The following is a 20537-nucleotide window of genomic DNA, read 5'->3' as shown; positions in this document are numbered from 1 at the left end:
TTTGTTTTTTGTTTTGTTTAACCGAGGTGAGGAAGGAGTTAGGGAGCTGGGGAAATTGCAAGTTTAAATTGGGACATGATGATTTGAGATACCTAGTAGATATCCAAGGTTTGACAAGCTGTTGGATACTAGAGTCTGGGGCTCCTGGGGGAAGGCCAGAGCTGGACAGGTAAGTTGGGAGTTTTTGGCATGTAGGTGTTATTGATAGCCACAGAACAGGATGGGGTCCCAGAGAGTGAATGTAGAGAGGAAACATCTGATGGCCACTTTGGGAAGTAAATGAGACGCTGCCAAAGGAGGTGGAGAAGGAGCAGTCAGTGGGGCAGGAGGAAGGCATGAAGCCATGGGGAAGAGGGAGTGCACCTGGACCAGAGCTGCTCCTAGACAGGGTAAGAGGAAAGCTGAGAAACCACCATTGATTTGATAACCTGGAAACCATTATAGACCTTTTGAAGAGGGAATTAATTCAGAGGACTGGTGGGGACAAGAGCCTGACTGGAGTGGGTTCAAGAGAGAACGGGAGGAAAGCAAGGGTGGCAGGGCGATAGACAACTCAAGAGGAATTTTACTCTCAAGGGAAGTAGAATAAAAGAGAGATAGCTGGAGAGGGATGTGGGATCAAGAGAGAATTTCTTTAAAGATGAGAACGCTTACATCGGTTTCTGTAGTGAGGGGGTGATGCAGAAGATGATGGTGGAGGGGGGAGAATAGCATGGGCCATGCCCTAAAAAGAGTTGAGGGGTGAACGCCTATTCGTCCACCCACACACTTCGGTCCCTGCTCAATTTCCCCCGCCGCCTGCGCTTAGCTGCCGGGGCTGAGCACTGGGGCAAAGTGGGGACGCTGACACCACCATTGGAGGCGCTGCACGCTCTGGAGCGGGATACCAGGACACAGCCCATCGCGACAGTCAGCGCTGAGCCGTGGTTGCAGGGCCACAGGCTGCTGACTGCCGGGGGTCGGGGGTAGGAGTAAGGGCAGGGCCCACAGGTCAGGATCGGGGCCGAGCCAAGGACCCTTCCACCTCCGTCCGCTGCCATTATTTTCTGCCTTCAGTGGAGTGTTCTGCAAACTTAACTTCAAGCTCCCCTGTGTCCTCCTCCACTAACCCCACCTCGAGGTACCCCCCCCACAACTCTCTACCAAATCCGTCCGATTTAGAAATTCTGGAACCGCCAATGGCTGTGCCTTACGCCAAACTGTGCCTATCTTCACGGCGGCCCTGAGAGGCGAGTATTATTGTCCCATTTTTCCGAGTTGGAAACTAAGGTTCAGAGATGACTGAGGTCCAGATCTGTCTGGTTTCCAAGGCGGCTTTCCTTTCATTCCTCCAACGGGAGGCGCAAGGGGCCAGGAAAACGGCGGGTCGGGCTCCGGGGCGAGGAAGGTGTCCAGCAGCCCAGTCCCCGCCCAGGCCCCGTCCAAGCCCCGAGGACCGTGTCTTACAGCTCAAAGCGAGATGGGACTTCGTGATTGGGCGGAGCGGAAGGATTGGGTGGGGCTTCCCACCGCCCGAGAGGCCGTGACTCTGACAGGGGCGTGGTATCTGGCTCCGCCCCCTTACGCGGGCTCAAAGCGGACGACGGCCACGGGGGCGGGGTCAGAACTCGGGCGGCGGATCCCAACGCTGCTCTTTGGAGATCGCCGGCGAGCAGCGCCCCGGCGGGGCCGGGCAGGTACATGCGACAGCGCGGGGCGTCTCGGGCAGGACCAGGCGGATAGCAGAGGCCTACTGGGGACCACAGAGGGTACTGGGGGTCTTAGCCAGCTCTGCGCTTCCTCCGGTGGGCCGGAGCCCCTACCCCCGCCCCCGCCTTCCTGCGGCAAAGCCGGCTGCGGCGGGGCTGATTGGCGCCTGCGCCGCTCCCTACTCCCCGGACTCGGCCAGTGCATGGGGCCCGGGCGGGAGAAACTGAGTCACGTCTGGATGGTAGCAGGCCTGTGTGGGAGGCACCACCCCCACTGAGCTCCACGATGAATCCCCTTCCTGGCCACGCTTTGGAGTCCCAGCCCCCACCAGCCTCCGCAGGGGCCGCGCCCCCGCGCAGTCCCCCCCAGCGCCCAGGGGTCCCGCCCTGGCTCCCAGCAGCTTCGACTGGGCCTGGAATGGCTAGGACCCGCTCCAGCCGCCTCCCTCCCCACCCCTCCCCCTCGCGTCCGAAGCCCCTGTGTGCTCCCTCCGCTGGCTCCGCACAGTGTCAGCTTACATGCCTTATATAGTCCGAGCAGGCTCCAGTCGAGGCCTGCCTGCCGGGACCTGGGGGCGGGGGAGAGGAGCGCCGGCCCCGGACTGGCCTTGCCGTCCAGTCCGAGGCTCTAGGTTGGCTTGGGAGGAGGCCGTGCCAAATTAGCCCTGCGATCCACTCCTGGATGAGAGGAACCTCAAGACTGGATGCGGGCTCCCCTCACCCTCCCAGTTCCTTAGGGAAGGGGGGTTGCCCCTGTCTTTCTAAAGTGAGGTCTGCCAGCTAGTAGCCCAGCCAAACCTAACAAGGTGCCCGCCTACCCTCCCCCTGGGTGTGCTCAGCGTCTGCCCATGCCTGCCTGGCACTAGTCCGAGGCTGGTGTCCTGTGATGGGCCTGCCTGTGCACCCACTATGCATCACTCACCTTTTCTCTCCTCTCAGGAGCGGCACCATGGATTCCTTCAAGGTGGTGCTAGAGGGGCCAGCACCTTGGGGCTTCCGGCTGCAGGGGGGCAAGGACTTCAATGTGCCCCTCTCCATCTCCCGGGTGAGCCTAGGTTGAGGCAGGGGCTCCTTCAGGAATCTTTGGGTGCTCAGATCTCCAGTGAGTGATGGGAGGCGTCTGAGCAGGAGTGAGCTGAGGCCAGTAGGCCAGGAGGTGTCCAGGTCCAGAGATGTGGGCTCCTGCCACAAGGACTGCCAACTAGGCAGATACTAGGAAAGGAGCTCCCACACTTCCACAGCACTGCACTGTACCTGATGCCAGTCCACGAAGCTCCTGGGGCCACCTTCGAGGCTCAGGGAGATGCCATTTCTGGAGGAGGGGAGCCTCAGGTCTCCAGGAAGGGCCTAAGCTGCTTCAGGGAGCAATGCTTGGAGCTGGACCCCAGGCAGGGCACTCTGACTGCAGGATCTCACTCCATCCTCATTGCCACCCAAGGAATAGCAACTGTCATCCTGTTTATCCAGTTGAGATAACTTGGAGAGGTGAAGGGGCTCCTTCAGCGATTCCATGGCAAAGCAGGAATTGGAATTCAGGCACAGGGATGGCCTGTAGTTTTTGTGGGTGGGTGGGTTGCCTCTCCCCAGCCTATGTGAGGACCTTTATCCCAGCCACTGGTCCCATTCAGGATGCAGTGGCCTTTGACCCCAAGCAGGGGTTAGGACCGGGCTCTAGGGCTGTGACTTCAGCTCCCAAGAGCCTGTTCTGGTGGGGGTGGAGCTGAGGGCTGGCTCCTCCCTGTGGCAGGGGGATTGCCTTATAAGCCCAAGAATGCAGTCCCATGCTGGGATGGCCAACTGGTGGCTGGAGTCTGCAGAGCTGGAAAAAAGCTGGCCTAGGCCTGGACCCCTGAACCGCATGAGTGGGCCCCTCAGCTGATCACCACCAGGCTGTGGCTCCAGCTGTGGGGTCAGTTGTGGGACATAGAACAAACTGCCTGCACTGAGAGCACGAGGCCAGCCCTTGGGTTGGTGTCTCTGACTGTGGCCTGGGGGTCAGGAGGGGGTGGGGACTTCCTGTCACCATATCCGCTTGTCCAGAGAGGCCCACCCAGGCTCCTGGTGGGCAGGCAGCTATTGGCAGAAAGCCCAGGGCAAGCACAGCCTGGAGGGGGCCAGAGGGCCCAGCTAGAGGGGGCCCCAAGGCAGTCTGTCAGAGTTGGGCTTGGTGGCCAGGGCAGGCAGGCAGTCACTGTTCCCAGGGACCCTTCCACAGGGTTCCCTGGAAGCTGCCCTACCAGCAACGTAGCCAAGGGCAGTGGTGTCCCTACCACATACACCTATCCCACACCCAGTTCCCAAGCCTTGCCAGCCCTGGAAACCTACCCTATACTCCCCTCCCTGGGAAAGTGCTGGCCAGTGTGGCTGGGGCCTTGGCTGACCTCTGAGCCTCAGTTTCTTCATTGGTGAGGATGGGCAACAAAGTAGCCTAAGGGGTGGACTTTCAGATGTGGCCTGTTGGGGGCAGTCTGAGCCCAGGCTTCCTTGTCAGCAGCCCCAGCATGTGGGTGGGGCCACTAGCCGAGCCCATCCCTGGATTTGGACCTAGGCCCTGGTGGGTGGGTGTGTGGGGTGGTCTTTTCTGAGCTGGGCTGGCACCCTTTCTCTCCCCTGACCCCAGCATGGAGTGGGGCAGGGAGGGGCTAGGGCTGGCTGTAGGCCCGGGCCTGGGAGATGAGGTAATGTCTGGGACTTGGGGGTTGGGCTGCTCAGTGGAGCCCTCAGGCTGACTCACCCCCTACTCCATGCAGTGTCCAGCCCCCTGGCTTTTCCCCTCCTTGGTCCCTTGGGCCCTCTTGCTTCTCTCTCCAGACACACCCCGCCCCCCCTGCCCCCCCCATTCTGCTTCTGTCTCCACCTTTCTGATCACTCCCCTATCCCTCCTGTGCTTCCTAGCCTCCTCACTCGAGAGAAGGAAGTAGTCCCCAGCTCCCCATCTCCTCTCTGGGAGCCAACTGCTCCTGCTCAACCTGAGACCCCCACCTCAGGCTTAGCCCACACCTCCCAGGAGCCAGCCAGTGTGGGTAGGGAGTGGCCAGACCAGGTTTCCCGTCTACTGACTCACCACGACCTTGAGTAAGTCACTTCCTTGCAAGGGCGTCACTTCCCCATGCCCATTATAAGGGGTTGGATTGGACTAGAGGTAAGTAGGGGATCCAAGCCCTAAACCCAGCTAGGAGGTCAGGGGGTCTTTCCAGCCAGAGGGCTGACCTCTGAGTTGGGCCCCAGCTCTCAGCAGAGATGGCCTGGTAGGGTGGGGCCTTAGGGTCAGGGTCCTGGCCTTGCCTCTTGAGTTGCTAGCTGGGTAACTTGAAGCAAGTTACTTAACGTCTCTGTTTTTCCATGTGTAAAATAGGTATATTCCCAGACTCTACTCCACAGGGTTGTTGAAGGATTCAGTGTGTGGCAGTACTAGGTACTCAATAAGCGTAAGCTGCTATTACCATTTAGCAGGTGAAGAAAGGGCCACCCAGCTGTCTTACCCTTCTAACTTCCCAAGCATGAAATAGAGCCATCAAACCCAGTTCTCCCTTCTTTCCCTAGTGCCATTAGTCCCTGCATCTGGTCCCTCTGCCATCTCTCTGGAACCCTTTATCTCCTCTCTCTGCCTCAACTGAGTCTGAGCATCAGCCTACCTGATGAGCCTCATGGGGCCACAGACAGCCTGTACCCCTCAAATCTCACTGTGAATTTGCCTCCCAGCACTTCCCCACAAGCCTGCTCAATGCCAGGCCCCTTGCCAGATGGCCAGGCAGCCCTGTGGGCTTAGACTTATGAACAGCAGTGCCACTCCTGCCTGTGTTGCTGCCACTAGGCTAGAGGGCTGGGAGGGCCCAGTGGGGTTCTTCAGGGTCACCTCTATCTGGACCCTGGCAAATACCCCACCCTGGGCCTTAAAACTGCTGTTGGTTCCTCCCAATCTCAAGGCCAAATCCTGGTTCCTTCCAGCATTTGAGGCCGTCGTGAATAGCTGGACTCTCTCACACCATAGGCAGCCCATCCCACTCTCCTTTCGCCAAAGCCCACCACTTCCCAGAAGTCATCCTGATGGTTTCAGCTCATGTTGGTGGTGACCATTCCTTCCAGCCTAGTATTGCTTCTCATTTGCCATGGGAACCAGGGATTCACAACTCAGAGCCTGAAGGATTGGGGGCAGAGGGTGATGTGGCAGTTGAGGGCTTGGGGGTGACATCCATATTTATTTACAACCTATGAAGCCCCAGCTGACATTTTGGACCCCATTCAGTCACACTGATCACCGGGAACCTAGAGGTGAGGGGGCCTATTCCTGGTGCTTGAAGTGTTCCAGTAGATCCCTGACGATGGCTCCAGGACAGGGTGCTAGGAATGTAAGAGGTCAATGAGAGCACCCAACAGTGCTCAGGGAGGTACATGCCACACGCACAAGCCAGAGGGCATGTCTGGTGGGTGGAATGGCCTGGGCGAGAGGCCAGCAGGGGCCTCAAAAGGCTGCGGCTGGAGCTGAGAAGCTTGGGTTTTAGCCTGAAGGTGGCTGCTTGTTGATGTCAGCAGTTTCTGGACTGTGGGGAGGGTCTCTGGAGGTGAACGAATAAATAAGCAGGGTGATTGGGGCGGTGGTGAAGCTCAGGTGAGCCCCACCCCCTTCCAGATGGCTTTAGTATGCAGCAGCTGCCCAGAAATATGTTGAATGAAGAGGCCTCTGGGTTCTGCACGTGGGGCAGCTAAGGAAAGGCAGGGTTGGCTGCTGTTGGCCTGAGTTTGGCCTGCAGAGCCTTGGGCCTCCACGATCCTCTGTCTCTCCATAGCTCACTCCTGGAGGTAAAGCTGCGCAGGCCGGCGTGGCCGTGGGCGACTGGGTGCTGAGTATCGATGGTGAGAATGCGGGGGGCCTCACACACATCGAAGCCCAGAACAAGATCCGTGCCTGTGGGGAGCGCCTCAGCCTGGGTCTCAGCAGGTATGCGGGCGCTGAGCAGGCCTGGCAGGTGGGCATGCCATTGGGGCTGCCCATCAACACCCCTTTCCCTTCTCTTTTAGGGCCCAGCCGCCTCAGAGCAAACTGCAGAAGGTATGTGAGGGGCTTGGGACATCTGGGTGGCAGGCGGGGTGGGATTGGACGTCCGGGCTGAACTGCCCTCCCTGGTGCAGCCTTGGTACCCCCATCCCTGGCTGGGAGTAGAGGGTGGAGGCCAGAGCTGGGGAGTCTGGGGACTGGGAGTTGGGCCGGGGGCTGCCGCACGGTCAGGGTACCACGCGTATCTGCCTGTCTGTCCGTCTGCCTGTCTGCCTCCCGCCGGCCTGTGCTGCAAGCTGCACTAGTCCGCCCTAGCCCTCGGGCCGCGTGGGCTGAGATCATCGCTCCCAAATGGGCCCCTTGAAACCCTTGAAACCCGAGTCGCCCCTTCCTCGTAGCCTCAGGCCAGATGTGTGGGGGTGGGGCTGGAGCGCCGCAGTCCTCTCCGCGCCAGGGGGGCACCCCACTCTAGCCAGGTCCCCGCCCCTGCCCGCCCTGCCCGCTCTGTCTCCGCCCAGGCCCTGGCCCCAGCCGCGGACCCCCCGCGGTACACCTTTGCACCCAGCGCCTCCCTCAACAAGACGGCCCGGCCCTTCGGGGCCCCCCAGCCCGCTGACAGCGCCCCGCAGCAGAATGGGTACGTCCACCCTGCCCGCCCACATCCCTCCTGCCCGCCCACCGCCCACGCCATCTGTCCACAACCCCACGCCCGCCCGCTGCCCGCTGCTGCTCAGTCTGCGCTGTGCCCCAGCCCGGCCGGAACCGTGCGGCAGCGCCCCCTGGCGGCCAGGGCGGGGACTGCAGGCACAGGGCCCCACCGAGGGTGTGGCTCCTGCCTGGGCACTGTCCTCCTGGAGGCTCTGAACGAGGCAGCGCCCCCTCGCTGGTGGCCTGGGGTTGGGGTTTAGTGTCGGGCCGTCTGAGCCCTAGACGCTCAGTGCAGCCTTGCCTCAAGCTATTCTGACCCCATGCCGTCTTTCTTCCTCCCCTTGTCTATTTCTTTGTCCCTTTATCTGTCCATGTGTCTATTTCCTTCACAGGTGCAGACCCCTGACAAGTCAGTGAGCCCCCTCTGCCTGTCCCTCTCTTTCTTCCTTTTGGCACTCTGGGTGGTGGCCCCTCCCCACCCTGGCTGCCCTACTCTCACCTTGATTGCCCTCCTCCCCTCTCACTTACCTATGCAACCTCCCACCCAGCAGGGCCCTGGCCTTGCCCTTCCCCACTCTGCCATCACCATAGCCCACATGTACCAAATCTGGGGAGGGGCTGCCCCCACTGCCCACCCCAGCATGAGGTTCTGAGCCACACCCTCCCCACAGACAGCCGCTCCGACCGCTGGTCCCAGACGCCAGCAAGCAGCGGCTGATGGAGGACACGGAGGACTGGCGGCCGAGGCCTGGGACAGGCCAGTCCCGTTCCTTCCGCATTCTCGCCCACCTCACGGGCACCGAGTTCAGTAAGTGCCATCCCAGGGCAGGGCAGACTCTCTTCCTGGCCCCCAACCCGGGCCTGGGCTTAGCTGGAGCCTGCTCCGGCACCCCGTGACCCTCTGCCAGGGCTCAGGGCTGGGGTGGCCTTCTGTCTGCTCTTGGTCAATGCCTGCCTCTGCCCTCTCAGTGCAAGACCCGGATGAGGAGCATCTGAAGAAATCAAGGTAACAGGACGAGCTCCAGCCCCTCTTTCTCACTTCCTGCCTCTCCCATTCCACCCACCATCCTGTGTCTGCTCCTGGCCATCCCTAGCCAGGCTTCTCCATTCTCCTTCCTTTCTTCAGTCCTCCTTCCCTTCCTCCCTTCCTCCCTTCCTCCCTTCCATCTCTCCTTCCTTCCACTTTCTCCTCCTTCTCTCTCTGCCCCTCAGGGAAAAGTATGTCCTGGAGCTGCAGAGCCCACGCTACACCCGCCTCCGGGACTGGCACCACCAGCGCTCTGCCCACGTGCTCAACGTGCAGTCGTAGCCTGGCCCTCGCCGGCTGGCTGCCCTCTCTGCCTCTCTCTTTCTGTTCCTCCTCCCAGGCACCCCCCGCCTTGGTGCCTCCAGCTTCTGCCTACCTCACCCCTCCCTTTCCTGCCCCTGGACTGAGCCTCCTACTGGCCTGGCCTCGGCTGCCCTCCTGGCACAGGGCCCGGCTCCATCTGACACTGTCTTCACTCTTTGCCCTATGGTACTGCTGTCTGCCAGGTCTGTGCTGGCTTAGGCATGAAAATAAACATGCTCGGCCCTGCTTTTTCTGCCTCTGTCTTCTATCTTTGTAGGCTTGGTTTGCATTTGGGGTAAGGGGGTGTTAGATGGATAAGATCCAGTATGGGCCCTGCCAGTTTGGGTCTCAGTGGGTGGGGGTACCCAGAAAAGGGGGCCTTGCCATCAGAAGGAGACCCAAGAGTTGCCCCAGAAGTGAGAGCCTTGCTCCACCTCCCAGCCCTGTGCCACAGACCAGCCAGCTGGAACCTGGCTAGGAGAAGCTGCCCTACCCATCCCTACCCCAGTGGGACCTGGAGTCCAACCCAGCAGCTCTCATGCACCCACACATCTCCCATGGGGCCAGCAGGACCAAGGTTGGGGGGTGGAGCCATGCCAGGAGCCTTAGCCGTGCAGGGCCTTGAATGGCAGATCTTACAGCCAGGTGCCCAGGACAGAAGCCCCAGCCCCAGCTTCAGCTACACCCCAGGAACCCTGGCCTGGTGAGAGAGAGTGGGCTCGGGCCTGGGGAAGGGTGGGTAGCCTCCAGAGGCATGGGGGTGGGCCCCTCCAAGCTGCCCCGGGGTCTCCCCACGGTCCTGTGGCGTCCCTGGGCACCCCCCTGGAGTCACTTTCCTGGCCTTGGCAGGCCCTACCACCCCCAGCCCCACCAGCCGCCCGCCCTGGGCTGTGGACCCTGCATTCGCCGAGCGCTACGCCCCGGACAAGACCAGCACGGTGCTGACCCGGCACACCCAGCCAGCCACACCCACGCCCATGCAGAACCGCACCTCCATTGTGCAAGCTGCCGCTGGAGGGGGCCCTGGAGGCGGCGGTGGCAGCAATGGCAAGACTCCCGTGTGCCACCAGTGCCACAAGGTCATCCGGTGGGTGGCCCTGTTCCTTTCCTACCGTGGTCTTTCTTGACCTCAAGTCCAGCCCTGGTGTCTTTCTGATCTCTGCTCCCCATATATCTCCCCACTCATCTCAGCTGCCCCTGCGGGAGGATGAGGATTCGGTTCCCTATTGGAGTGAGGGTAGGGACCTGGGCTGGTTCCTCAGGTTCTGAATCCCGCACTCCTTACCCGCAGCCCACCCGTCATTAGCCTCTGTTCAGCATTTGCCCTGGTGAAATGGAGGAAGTGCCAATGACACAGCCAAGCTGCAGCCCTAGACTTGCTGCTCTCTGGGCAAGGAAGGGCCTCCCCTTCCCAGTCCCTCTGCCTCTCTCCTTCCTGCTCACTCGGTCTCTCTCCGCTAAGCCTCTGAAGTCCCTCCCTCTCTGCACTGCTCCCCGGGGCCCAGCAGAGTCACACAGCCCCCCAGAATCAGTGTGACAGTGTGCCTTCGTAGTTCTCATCCCAGGCCCTGCACTGCTCTAGATTCCTGTCAGCTCTTAGGCTCTGTGAAGCACCCCCTCCTTCAGACATCCCCATTTCTCTGGGACCTGCAGGGCCCTCCCCAGGCCAGATGGAACAGGCAAGCAGGACAGGGTGGGCACCAGGCTCAGCTCAAGTGCCCACTGGTCTTCAGGGCTCACGGGCACTCCAGGCGTCCTGCCCCCCGCCCCAGGGCACCAATTCCCTGGGTTCAACTTATTAGGCCCAAATCAGCAGCTCTCACCCAGTGTAACCTTCCTCCTTTTCCAACACTGCCCCTCTCCCTCATCTCCTGTCATCAAAACAGTGCAGCTTTGTCTCTCTTGCTGTGTGACCTTGGGCAAGTCACCTCCCAAGCCTGTTTCTCCCCTATTTGGAGATGGAGAGAATGAACTTTCCCTTCAAGGCTTCATAGTAGGTTTTGGGTAAACCCCATGGGGTTCTAGCCAGGAACCCCGACTTCGTTTGCATCCATTCCTGCTCACTGCCCTTGCCTCCCGCCAGGGGCCGCTACCTGGTGGCGCTGGGCCACGCATACCACCCCGAGGAGTTTGTGTGCAGTCAGTGTGGGAAGGTCCTGGAAGAGGGTGGCTTCTTCGAGGAAAAGGGCGCCATCTTCTGCCCGCCCTGCTATGACGTGCGCTATGCACCCAGCTGTGCCAAATGCAAGAAGAAGATCACTGGCGTGAGTGGGGCTGGTGGGTGGCTGGGAAGGCAAGTCTGACCCTTGAGTGTTGAGGAGTGTTGTTGAGCAACTCCTGAGCCTGGGAGCTCTCCCTGCAGGAGCCTATTGGAACCTTACCAGCCTAACAGTCGGGCTGCTATATTGACCTTACTTTTCTTTAATCAGGATCCTCTTAAAAATGACCTAAATCCCACTCAAAAGGGCTCAAGCAAGAGAGTGTTGGCGCAAATAATCAGAAAGGCTGAGGGGTGCTAACTTCAGGCCCAGCTGAATGCATATCCCGGGGTCATCAGGAGTCTTTCTACTACTTGCCTCTGGTTTCATCTTTGTTGGCTTAGTTCCCAGCATGCTTTTCCCTAGAAAGCGGCAAAGATGGTGCCACAGTGGCTCCAGGGTTACATCTCCCCAGGTTAGCACCACAAAGTGAAAGAGAGCATCTCGGTGCCAGTTGATGTATAAAGAGTCCCAGTGCTGATACCCATCTCTGAACCAAGCCCCATGACTCTAATTGGCCAGGCCTGGGTGACACCCCCTCCTGGAGTGGGGTTTGGTGGCCTTGCCTGAACCACAGGACTGGTTCCTTGAAAATAAAACCAGGATGACATTACCCAAAGAAGGGAGGTAAGTGCTAGTCAGGCCAAAACAAGAGATGGCTGCTGTGTGGGGATTGCATTCAGCTTCGGTAATAGAAAACCCCACTACAGAGGTTAAAACAGAAGGAGTAATATTTACTTCAATCACAAGAATTCCAGGGGTGGAATAGCAGCTCAAGGATGCCTTTAGGCTTTTCCTCTTTTTAAGTTCCGAAACCCTTAGCATGTAGATCTTTGTCCTCAAGTGTATTGTATCATGGTTGGGGCAGATGCTTTCTTTTAATGAGGTTTTGCCTTTTGACTCTGGAAGAAAAACCAGGAACTTGAATCCTTATCTCAGTTGTTGGAATTGTTATCCTGTGAGCACCTGGACCATGGGGGAAGCTGGCAAATCCAGTATTTTAGCTTCTGTCCTCTGTAAGGGAGAAAGGCAAAAGAGAAGGGGGTTGTGACAGGCTTTTGGGAGGCTAATGCACCGTGTCTGCCGCCCCTAGTACATATGAAAACGGAAACTCTGAAAGATGACTTGATGGGCTTGAAGGACACAGGACTATTGATTTGCAAAGCCAGAAATTTAGGCTCAAAAACTTGTGATTCAAAATCCTGTTCTCCTCGCTGAGGCTAAATATGCAGCATAGCCTGGCCTGGTCTCCGGCAGGGCAACCTAGCTGCCACCCAGAGCTGAGCTTGGGACTTGAGTCAGCACAGGTCATGGGTTAAGAGTGATGCACTATCTACCTTCTCCCATTCGTTCTCTTTACTGAGTGTGGGCAGTATGCCCCACGCTAGGGACACCTCGTGAAGAGACAGGCGTGGCCCTGCCCCCAGGAGCTCACACAGAGGAAGGGGACTCTGAGGGTGTCAGGGGCTCAGCAGCCTGAGGAAAGGGGAGCATAACAGGCAGGGTAACAAGTTGAGGGGGTTTCAGTTGTACCTGTATGGAAACTGAAGTCCAGAGAGAGGCAGAAATTGCCCAAGGCTGCAGAGCATGAGGGCCGAGCCAGAGCAGCCCCAGGCACTGCTGACTTTCAGCTTGGGCTCTTCTTGCCGTTCACGCTTCTCCCCATTTCTGGATTCATAGGCAGAGCTTCCAGATGTGGCTAGAGAGCTCTGTAGTGATGGTCATGTTAGTGATGATTACCTTGACCGCAAGTGATAGAAAAAATAATGGCGGCTATTACTTACCTAAGAAAGTCCAGAGGTGGGCAATCTGGGACTTGTAGGCAGATCCAGGCTCCTGGATCTTGTTTCTCGGACATTCTCAACATTGGCTTACTTACCACTTGTAGTCCAAGATGCCGCTTGAGCTTCAGGCAAAATTTCCACGTTCCAACCAGCAGGATGTTGGAATGAGAAGAAGGCTTTTGGGAGCCATCTTTAGAAGATGCTGCCACCCAACCCTTCCGCTTCCATCCCATTGCCCAGAACTCAATCGCATAACCACACTGAGCTGCAAGGGAGGCTGAGAAATATAGTCTGGTATAGATATGTGCCCAGCAAAAAATGGGGGTTCCATCAGTAGACTGGAAGGGAAGAAAGGATATTATCACAGTCTTGTGTTGTGGGTAATTTACTATGCGTAGGCATCCAACTAATCGTACTACGAAGTCAGTTTGATTATTCTCATCTTACAGATGAGGAAATTTTGCCCAAGATCACAGTAATTTCTCCACCAGCCTAGGCCATACCCTGTTGGACTGTTCTAGCGGAACGGGTTGGATCCCAGGACCTTTCTTAAGCTGGCATCTGGGTTTGTTTCCCACAGATCAAGGCCCTGCTGTTCGCTGATGGCCCTGCCTGTGTTGCACGGCACTCTTGTCCCTCCCTGCCCCAGTTTTGGGTGGGCAGGGTTATCACCCAGGCCACAGATGAGGAGGCAAGGCTCACAGAGCCTGACTGGCTCCTGGGTCCTAGAGTAAGCCCAGAGTAAGGTGGCAAGCCCTGCTCCTGCCCCAGCCCAGGCCAGTGGTTCCACAGTGTGGCCCAAGGGCCCTCAGCTTCCCCTCTTGCAGGGACTCCAGGGCCTGACAGACCCCAGGAAGCTCCTACCTCACCCTCGCATGGGGCAGAAAGCTAACCTTCCCAATTTACCACGCGCTTTGGGCTCTCCCTGTGCCTGGTGCTTGGGACTATGCCTGCTCTCGGAGCTCAGAGTGGAGCGTGGGGAGAGAAACACAGGACAATCAGGTTGTTTCAGCAGAGTTGGAGGGGACACATTAGAGGGGACCTGTCCCCTGGTCTGGGGACCCTCTGGAACACTATGCTCTCAAGGCTCACCACTCACCACCAGCCCCCCTCACTCTATGCTCCAGCCACATGCGCTTCTCCATTTTGCCAGTGTGCTGTTCCCTTCACCACAGGACCTTTGCACAGGCTGTTCTCTGCTAGGAATACTCTTTAGCACTCTCTTTACCTCATTTCTTCTCATCCGGGACTCAAATAGCACTTCCTCAGGGGTACTTTCCCTGATACCCACCCTCCCCACCAGCCCAGGCTCCCCACTGTTTGCTCACTACCTTCCAGTCCTGTTGTCCCATCTCTTCCGCAGGGTGCACTTCATGGGTTGGGACCAGGGCTGTTTTGCTCACACATTATGCTGTGCCCAATATATAGGAAGTGATCAATTAACACTTGAAGGAGTGGATGGAAGTGGCCTCTAAGCTGAACTTAAAACATGAGTAGGAATTAGCTTGGAGAAGGATCAGGGGAAAGTGCTCCAAGAGGAGTGAAGAGCTGTGTCACAAGGCAACACACAGGGAGGGTGTGAGATGAGGCGGAAGAGCGGGGCAGGGGCCGTGTTAGAAGTTCAGAGCTGGGGACTTCTGAGGTCAGGTGTGCCTGGCAAGCTTCCCTGGGGCAGAGGGAGACAGCTAGAGGAGGAGAACTGAGCTGCTGGCCCTGGGTCAGCATGGTGGGATGGGAGAGGCAGATAGATTTAGGAAGCTTTGGGCATGAGACAGGGAACACTGGCTCACGTGTTCTTCTGGATACTGGCAGAGACCTGCCTCCCTGCCCATGTTCCCACTGGGCCCAGCTCTGGGCTCCCCATGCTCCTGCCAAGACCCTGTTCTGTGGGCTCACAGCCAAGTTCCTTCCCCCAACCCTTTGTCTTTTCCTTGCAAAGAGGCAACACCAGGCAGTGGGAAGGGCCAGCTTTGTAGCGAGCCAGACTTGGGCTCAAAACACATTTCCACCATCTATTGGCTGTATGACCTGGGGCAAGTCACTTTCTCTGGGCCTCACTAAAATGGGGGTGGCAGTAACTTCCTGGCCAGGGTGGTTGAGAGGTATATGTGAGATGTGACAAATTTTTTTTTTTTTTTGACCACTCCACACAGCTTGTGGGATTTTAGTTCCCCGACCAGGGATCGAACCTGGGCCCTCAGCAGTGAGAGCATGGAGTCCTAACCACTGGACTGCCAGGGAATTCCTGTGACAGATTTTATAGAGGTCACACGGGCCAGCTGAGAGTTAGGTGCTTCCCACGCTTATGTCTTGTCTTACTTGGTCCACACTTCATTTTTAAATTAATGGCCAACATTGAAAAACTGGATTTGACTTTAACACCTAGATTTCCACCTGAGCCTTCCAGGCGTTCCTGAATGAAGTGGTCAGCACCACCCCCGCAGGGAGAACAGGTGCTCTCCCGCAGCACAGTCCCCACCTGGCCTTGGCAGGTACTGGGTCTGGGACCCCTGGCTTTAGATGTGGGACCATCTTTACAACACCCCTGCAAAGCTGGGATTGGGCTCTCAGTTCAAAAGGGAAGGAGCCAAATGTAAAGAGAAGGTAAAGCTGTTGGGCAAGCCACACAGCTAAGGTCTGGCTGAACTCAAAGATCTGATCCCCCCTCCGGGCTCCACATTGCCTTCTGCCTGCTCCGGATAGGAATGCTGCTGCCCTGGTTGGCCCGGGGGTCCCAGCCCCAGGGAGAGCTCAGCCCACCAGCAGCCTCTGCTTTGGCAGGCCTCCATTGGAGCAGGTTAACTCAACTCACGAGCACTTGTGATGCATACCCATGGACCAGGCACTGTTGGGATATACCTACTAACAGGACAGTTGGTATTTCATGCCCTCCTGGACCTTACACTGGATCAGGAAGAAGAGGGGGGTGGGGAGCAGACAATAAGCAATGACAAAATAGGTAAATTACCTGGTAGTATGTTATGGAAAAAAGGAAAGCGCTATTGGGAGTGTGGCTTTGGGAAGGCGGGTTGGCCTATGAACTGGTGGTGTCAGAGTGGGCCTCATGGAGAAGGTGACCTTTGAGCAGAAACTTGAAGGAGGTGAGGGGTGGGCCTTGCAGGTATCTGGTGCAGAGCAGTCCAGGTAGAGGGGACAGCTGGTGTGAAGCCCCAAGACGGTGTGCCTGGTGTGTCAACCAGGGATGAGAGGCCATATGGGGAGAGCAGAGGGACAGAGGCCAGACTTGCTGGCCTCTGGGCCCTTCCCAGGGCTTTGGCTTTTGCTCAGAGAAATGTGGACTACGCAGGAACTGGGGCAGAGAAGGATGTGGCCTGGCACAGGTTGATATCAGTCTGTAAGGGCAGAGGGAGGAGCACAGAAGCCAGTTTCATGCAGTCATCCAGGTCAGAGGTGCCCAAGGCTCACATCTCACATCAGGGAGGCTGTGAGAAGTGCTCAGAATCTGGACGCATCTTGAAGGTGGACCCAGCAGGATTTCCTGGTGGACCTGAAGTGAGGTGTGGGAGAAAGCAGGGAATTTGGTCCACGTGGATGGAGTTGCCATCAACTGAGATGGAGACAGCTGTGGGAATGCAAGAGGTATGGGGTGCAGAGATGGGGAGCTGAGCTTTAGACGTGGCGTGGTGGACAGCCACGGGGAGACCTCAGGGTTGGAGAAAGAAAGTAGCAGCAATGCGTGTGCAGACGTAACATTTACCCTGAAAGAAAGAGGACCCAAGCCTGCTTTCCTGTGTCCCCGGCTCTGGAGAGGAGGGTGCTGAGCTGCCAAGTGACTGTCGCTTCCTCCCAGGAGATCATGCACGCCCTGAAGATGACCTGGCACGTGCATTGCTTCACCTGTGCGGCCTGCAAGACACCCATTCGGAATAGGGCCTTCTATATGGAGGAGGGGGCCCCCTACTGCGAGCGAGGTATCGGGTGGAACAGGCAAGGAGGCGGGGCTGGGTGAGGGGGCGGGGCGCGGCAGGGGAGAACCCAGGGGCCCCTTCCTCTCTGTGTGTCTCCAGACTATGAGAAGATGTTTGGCACAAAATGCCGAGGCTGTGACTTCAAGATCGATGCCGGGGACCGCTTCCTAGAGGCGCTGGGCTTCAGCTGGCACGATACATGCTTCGTGTGCGCGGTGAGTGCCCCTCCTCCGACTCAGGCCCCGCCCCCAGAGCCCTGTGTTCTTCACCAGCCTCCCTCCCACCCCTGCCTCTGGGATTCCGAAGAGGTTGGGAAGGGGCCTCTCTTGCCACCTCCAACCCCATGTAACTGGACCTTGGCTGTTCCCAGATATGTCAGATCAACCTGGAAGGAAAAACTTTCTACTCCAAGAAGGACAAGCCCCTTTGCAAGAGCCACGCCTTCTCCCACGTGTGAGCCCCTCCCACCCACTGCTGCCACCCTGCCCTGTCCAGCTGGAGGGGTTGCTGGTTCTGGAGTCATCGCCCCAGATTTCTGGGTAGGGCCAGCAAAAGTTGCCCAACCCCGACTCTTGGCCTGAGCCTGCGGTTCCCCGAGCCCCTGCCCACCTGCTTCACCTCCCCCCACTCCCTCCACCACCTCCGCACACTGGTGCTGGCCTCACCGGCCCCTCTTCACGTCCAGTGCCACAATAAACCTATATCCAGCTGTGTCCAGCGTGCACTTCCCCCTACGCATCAAGAAAGGTGGGATCTGAGGCACGTAGCAGGGTGGAGATTAAGTTTTCCAGGGCTTACTGTCCTGGTGGTCCTGTGATGGGGACACGGAGGACGCTCAGTCAGCAGGAGGAGGCAAAGGGGAATCGCATGTGCTGGGCCCAGCACCCGCAGAAGTGGGGGGCACCTGGGCTGGCCTGGCGTGGAGGTCAGAGAAGAGGAGTTGAGGGGCATCCTCAGGGATGGGACATGGAAAACAGTACGCCAGAGTGAGGGCCTAGAGGGACCGCTGCCATCTGTATGCTGCAGGCAAAGAAGGTGGGGCTGGAGAGGGCAGCCCTCTGGTCCTGGGAAGCCACAAGTGCCAGGACAAGGAGCCAGGACTGCTTCCTGAGGGCAAGGTGGCAGTGGGGAGATCAGGGCACAGAAGTGCTCAGATCTGTGTTGTAGAAAAAGCCCCGAGAGCCGTGAGTGGGGTGAACAGAAGGAGAGAGACTGGGAGGAGGGGCAGGACTCAGGGGAAGAGAAGAGCAACAAGCCAAAAGGCAGAGATGGGATCCAGTGACAGGTCCCAGGGAGCCCAGAGTGGAGACCTGGGATGAGAGGTGAGGAGAGGAAGGAAGGCAGGTTTGCTAGACATCTGGAGTATACCAGTCATTCCTCACATCATCTTACATGATCCTCCTGGCAACACTGTGAGGTGCCTGCAGTTATTCTCATTTTATAGATGAAAGCCTAGGAAACCTGACCAAAGTCGCACAGATGCTGAGCCATGAGCCAGACTAGAAGGCAGGCACGAAGCTGGCTGCACTGCCCTGGGACTGGCCGGCACTGAGTGCCATGCTCCAGGGAGGATCCTTCGGAAGCTTACTTCTGTCTGCTGCCTCAAAACCTGGAGGCTATGGTGGTGGCCCCATCTTTCCCTGGGGTCTCTTGCTTCCCACTGGTGCCCTCCACTACCCCAGGGAGACTGTCATTTCTCCTGTTCCAAGTTTGGACTGGAGAAGGACTGAGGAGAGGCCCCAAACTAGGCCAAGACAATTCAGTGCGCCCATGGCCACCTGTCCTCCAGGGCTCCCTTGGCATGAGGAACCTCAGCACATCTAAAGTTGTTGTCATTCTCAACAGATGCTTGGGCCTGTCCTCTTTAAGAGAAGAGAAGGGCCTCTCTGTTGTGTTCTCTCGAGGACCCCTGGAGCATGAGTGCAGGGCTTCCTGTGTTGTTGGGTTGGCCAAAAAGTTCATTCGGGTTTTTCCAATTTCATGATGTCTTGCCAGAGCCTAGAACAGTGCCTAGCACACAGTGGATGCCCAGTGAATGTTTGCTGAATGACTGAATGAGGTGCCTATGGGACATTTAGGAGACCAATTCAGGGAGCAGCAGAATATTCAAGTCTAGATTCACCTTGGATTCAATTTGGGAGTGAGTTTGGGGTAGTTATCACAGATACTTGTGTTTGATGCCCAGAGAGGGGCCCAGGCAGGTCACAACAGGAGTAAGGCAGGTAAGATGTCATTTTCTTTCAACATAGTTATCCCTGGCTCATTTTTTTTTAAGAATTTCTTGTTGCCTTTTTAAAAATATTTATTTTATTTTTTTTGGCTGCGTCGGGTCTTTAGTTGAGGCATGCAGGGTCTTCATTGAGGCATGCGGGATCTTTCATTGCGGCGTGGGCTCTTCGTTGTGGCGCACGGACTTCTCTCTAGTTGTGGCGTGCAGGTTTTTTCTCTCTAGTTGTGGCACGCGGGCTCCAGGGCGCGTGGGCTCTGTAGTTTGCGGCACACGGGCTCTCTCGTTGAGGCACGTGAGCTCAGTAGTTGTGGCACTCAGGCTTAGTTGCCCCGTGGCATGTGGGATTTTAGTTCCCTGACCAGGGATCAAACCCATGTCCCCTGCATTAGAAGGCGGATTCTTTACCACTGGACCACCAGGGAAGTCCCTAGACATCCTTGGCATATTAAATGCAGAGTATCTTTCACTTCCACAAAGAAATATACTCCCTCCCACTTCTCTTGAACCATGAAGCTCTCTCAGTCCATCCTTGGTTTCCATGGAGAGGGGTGGATGGTGAGTGCTGCTGGAAGCCGTCTGTGGGGGGCCTTCTGGGGGCAGCCCTGTGGGAATGCTGAGCTGTAGCCAGATCTGCCAGTTTACCAACAGCGTCCAGAGATTCAGACTTCTATGTGAAATTTGGTTTTTCAATGTTGGCAACTAAGTTAGATTTTTTTAAAATCCTATAAAAAAAAAAAAACGTGGACCAAATCCAGTGTGAGGATGGCCAGGGCCGCAGCATAGAGAAGATATGAGAGATGGGGGAGTAGCAACATCACGGCACAGGGCAGAGAAAGCAGAAGCAGCTGCCAGAAGTGGAGGACCAAAGCCTCTGGAGGGAAGGAGCTTGAGGCAGGGAAGCCCAGGCGGGAAAGGAGTGTTTCCAGAAGTCGCCAAGAGTGTCAACCAGGCAGGTAAGGCCGACGAGTCCCCATGGCCTTTTGCAACAGGGTGAAGTTTGCCAGATCAGTTTAGCAGAGAGCTGGGGCCGATGCCAGGGTTGGAAGATCAAGGGGGAGGGTGTAGATGAGAGTGTAGATGGCTGTCTTAAGAGGCTTGGCTGTGGTGGGCCCAGAGGACCACTAGCAGTCGTGGTCAGCTGAGTAGCCAAGAGGGGTGGAGGAGGCAGCTTGGAGGCTCCTGCCAAGGGAAGGTGGTTGAAGAAATTGGAGGGCAGATGTAAAGGGAGAGTAGAGCAAAGGGCAGAGAGCTGGGGACTGAACCTCAGGAAAGCAGAGCTGGTCTGGATGGAAGTAAAAACAAGCATGGGCACCTGCTCTGAACAGCCACCTCTCTCTCTGCCGGAACCACAGAGCAATCTCTTAGATGTCATTTAATCATCAAAACATGCTTAAGAGAGATATCATTAAAGATGTTCAGATGAGGGACCTGAACATCTGAGGGACTTTTCCCTCAGAGAGGGAAAGTGACCTGTCCAGAGCCACCCAGCCTGAATGGCCCGGGTCTGCTGCTCCATGGATCAAAGGCCAAGGTGCTCCCCCACGGCACCTCCAAGCACCCGCCCTCCCCAACACAGAACTGCAGGGATCACGGTGTTCTCAAGCTTGGGTGTGAGGCTATGCAGGTGGAGGCCAAGGGTACTGGGAAATGTCTTTGTACCGGGCATGGGAGGCC

General features: G+C 57.4%; 1 protein-coding gene across 5 annotated transcripts; it reads left to right on the top strand.

Annotated features, from left to right (window-relative positions):
• Positions 1 to 1604: 1604 nt before the first annotated feature.
• On the top strand, positions 1605 to 17346 carry PDLIM7 (PDZ and LIM domain 7). Of its 5 annotated transcripts, none has more exons than XM_027098255.1 (13): positions 1605 to 1676; positions 2628 to 2733; positions 6476 to 6627; positions 6708 to 6738; positions 7725 to 7741; positions 8004 to 8140; positions 8302 to 8338; positions 9304 to 9365; positions 9512 to 9749; positions 10746 to 10926; positions 16516 to 16636; positions 16733 to 16848; positions 17004 to 17346. In XM_027098255.1, the coding sequence occupies exons 2-13, from the start codon at positions 2638 to 2640 to the stop codon at positions 17088 to 17090; spliced, it is 1275 nt and encodes a 424-aa protein (XP_026954056.1). In that variant the 5' UTR covers positions 1605 to 1676; positions 2628 to 2637; the 3' UTR covers positions 17091 to 17346. The 5 variants fall into 5 exon arrangements, with proteins under 5 accessions (XP_026954056.1, XP_026954055.1, XP_026954057.1 ...); XM_027098254.1 differs by lacking the exon at positions 7725 to 7741 and adding an exon at positions 7203 to 7321; XM_027098256.1 differs by lacking the exons at positions 7725 to 7741; positions 8302 to 8338.
• Positions 17347 to 20537: the final 3191 nt, after the last annotated feature.

Source organism: Aethalodelphis obliquidens, unplaced genomic scaffold (genome assembly GCF_003676395.1).
Source record: "Aethalodelphis obliquidens isolate GAN/ISIS:26980383/991018 unplaced genomic scaffold, ASM367639v1 scaffold121, whole genome shotgun sequence".
Classification (NCBI taxonomy): domain Eukaryota; kingdom Metazoa; phylum Chordata; class Mammalia; order Artiodactyla; family Delphinidae; genus Aethalodelphis; species Aethalodelphis obliquidens.
Note: the sequence above shows the minus strand (reverse complement) of the source record. Positions and strands in the feature narration are given on the sequence as shown.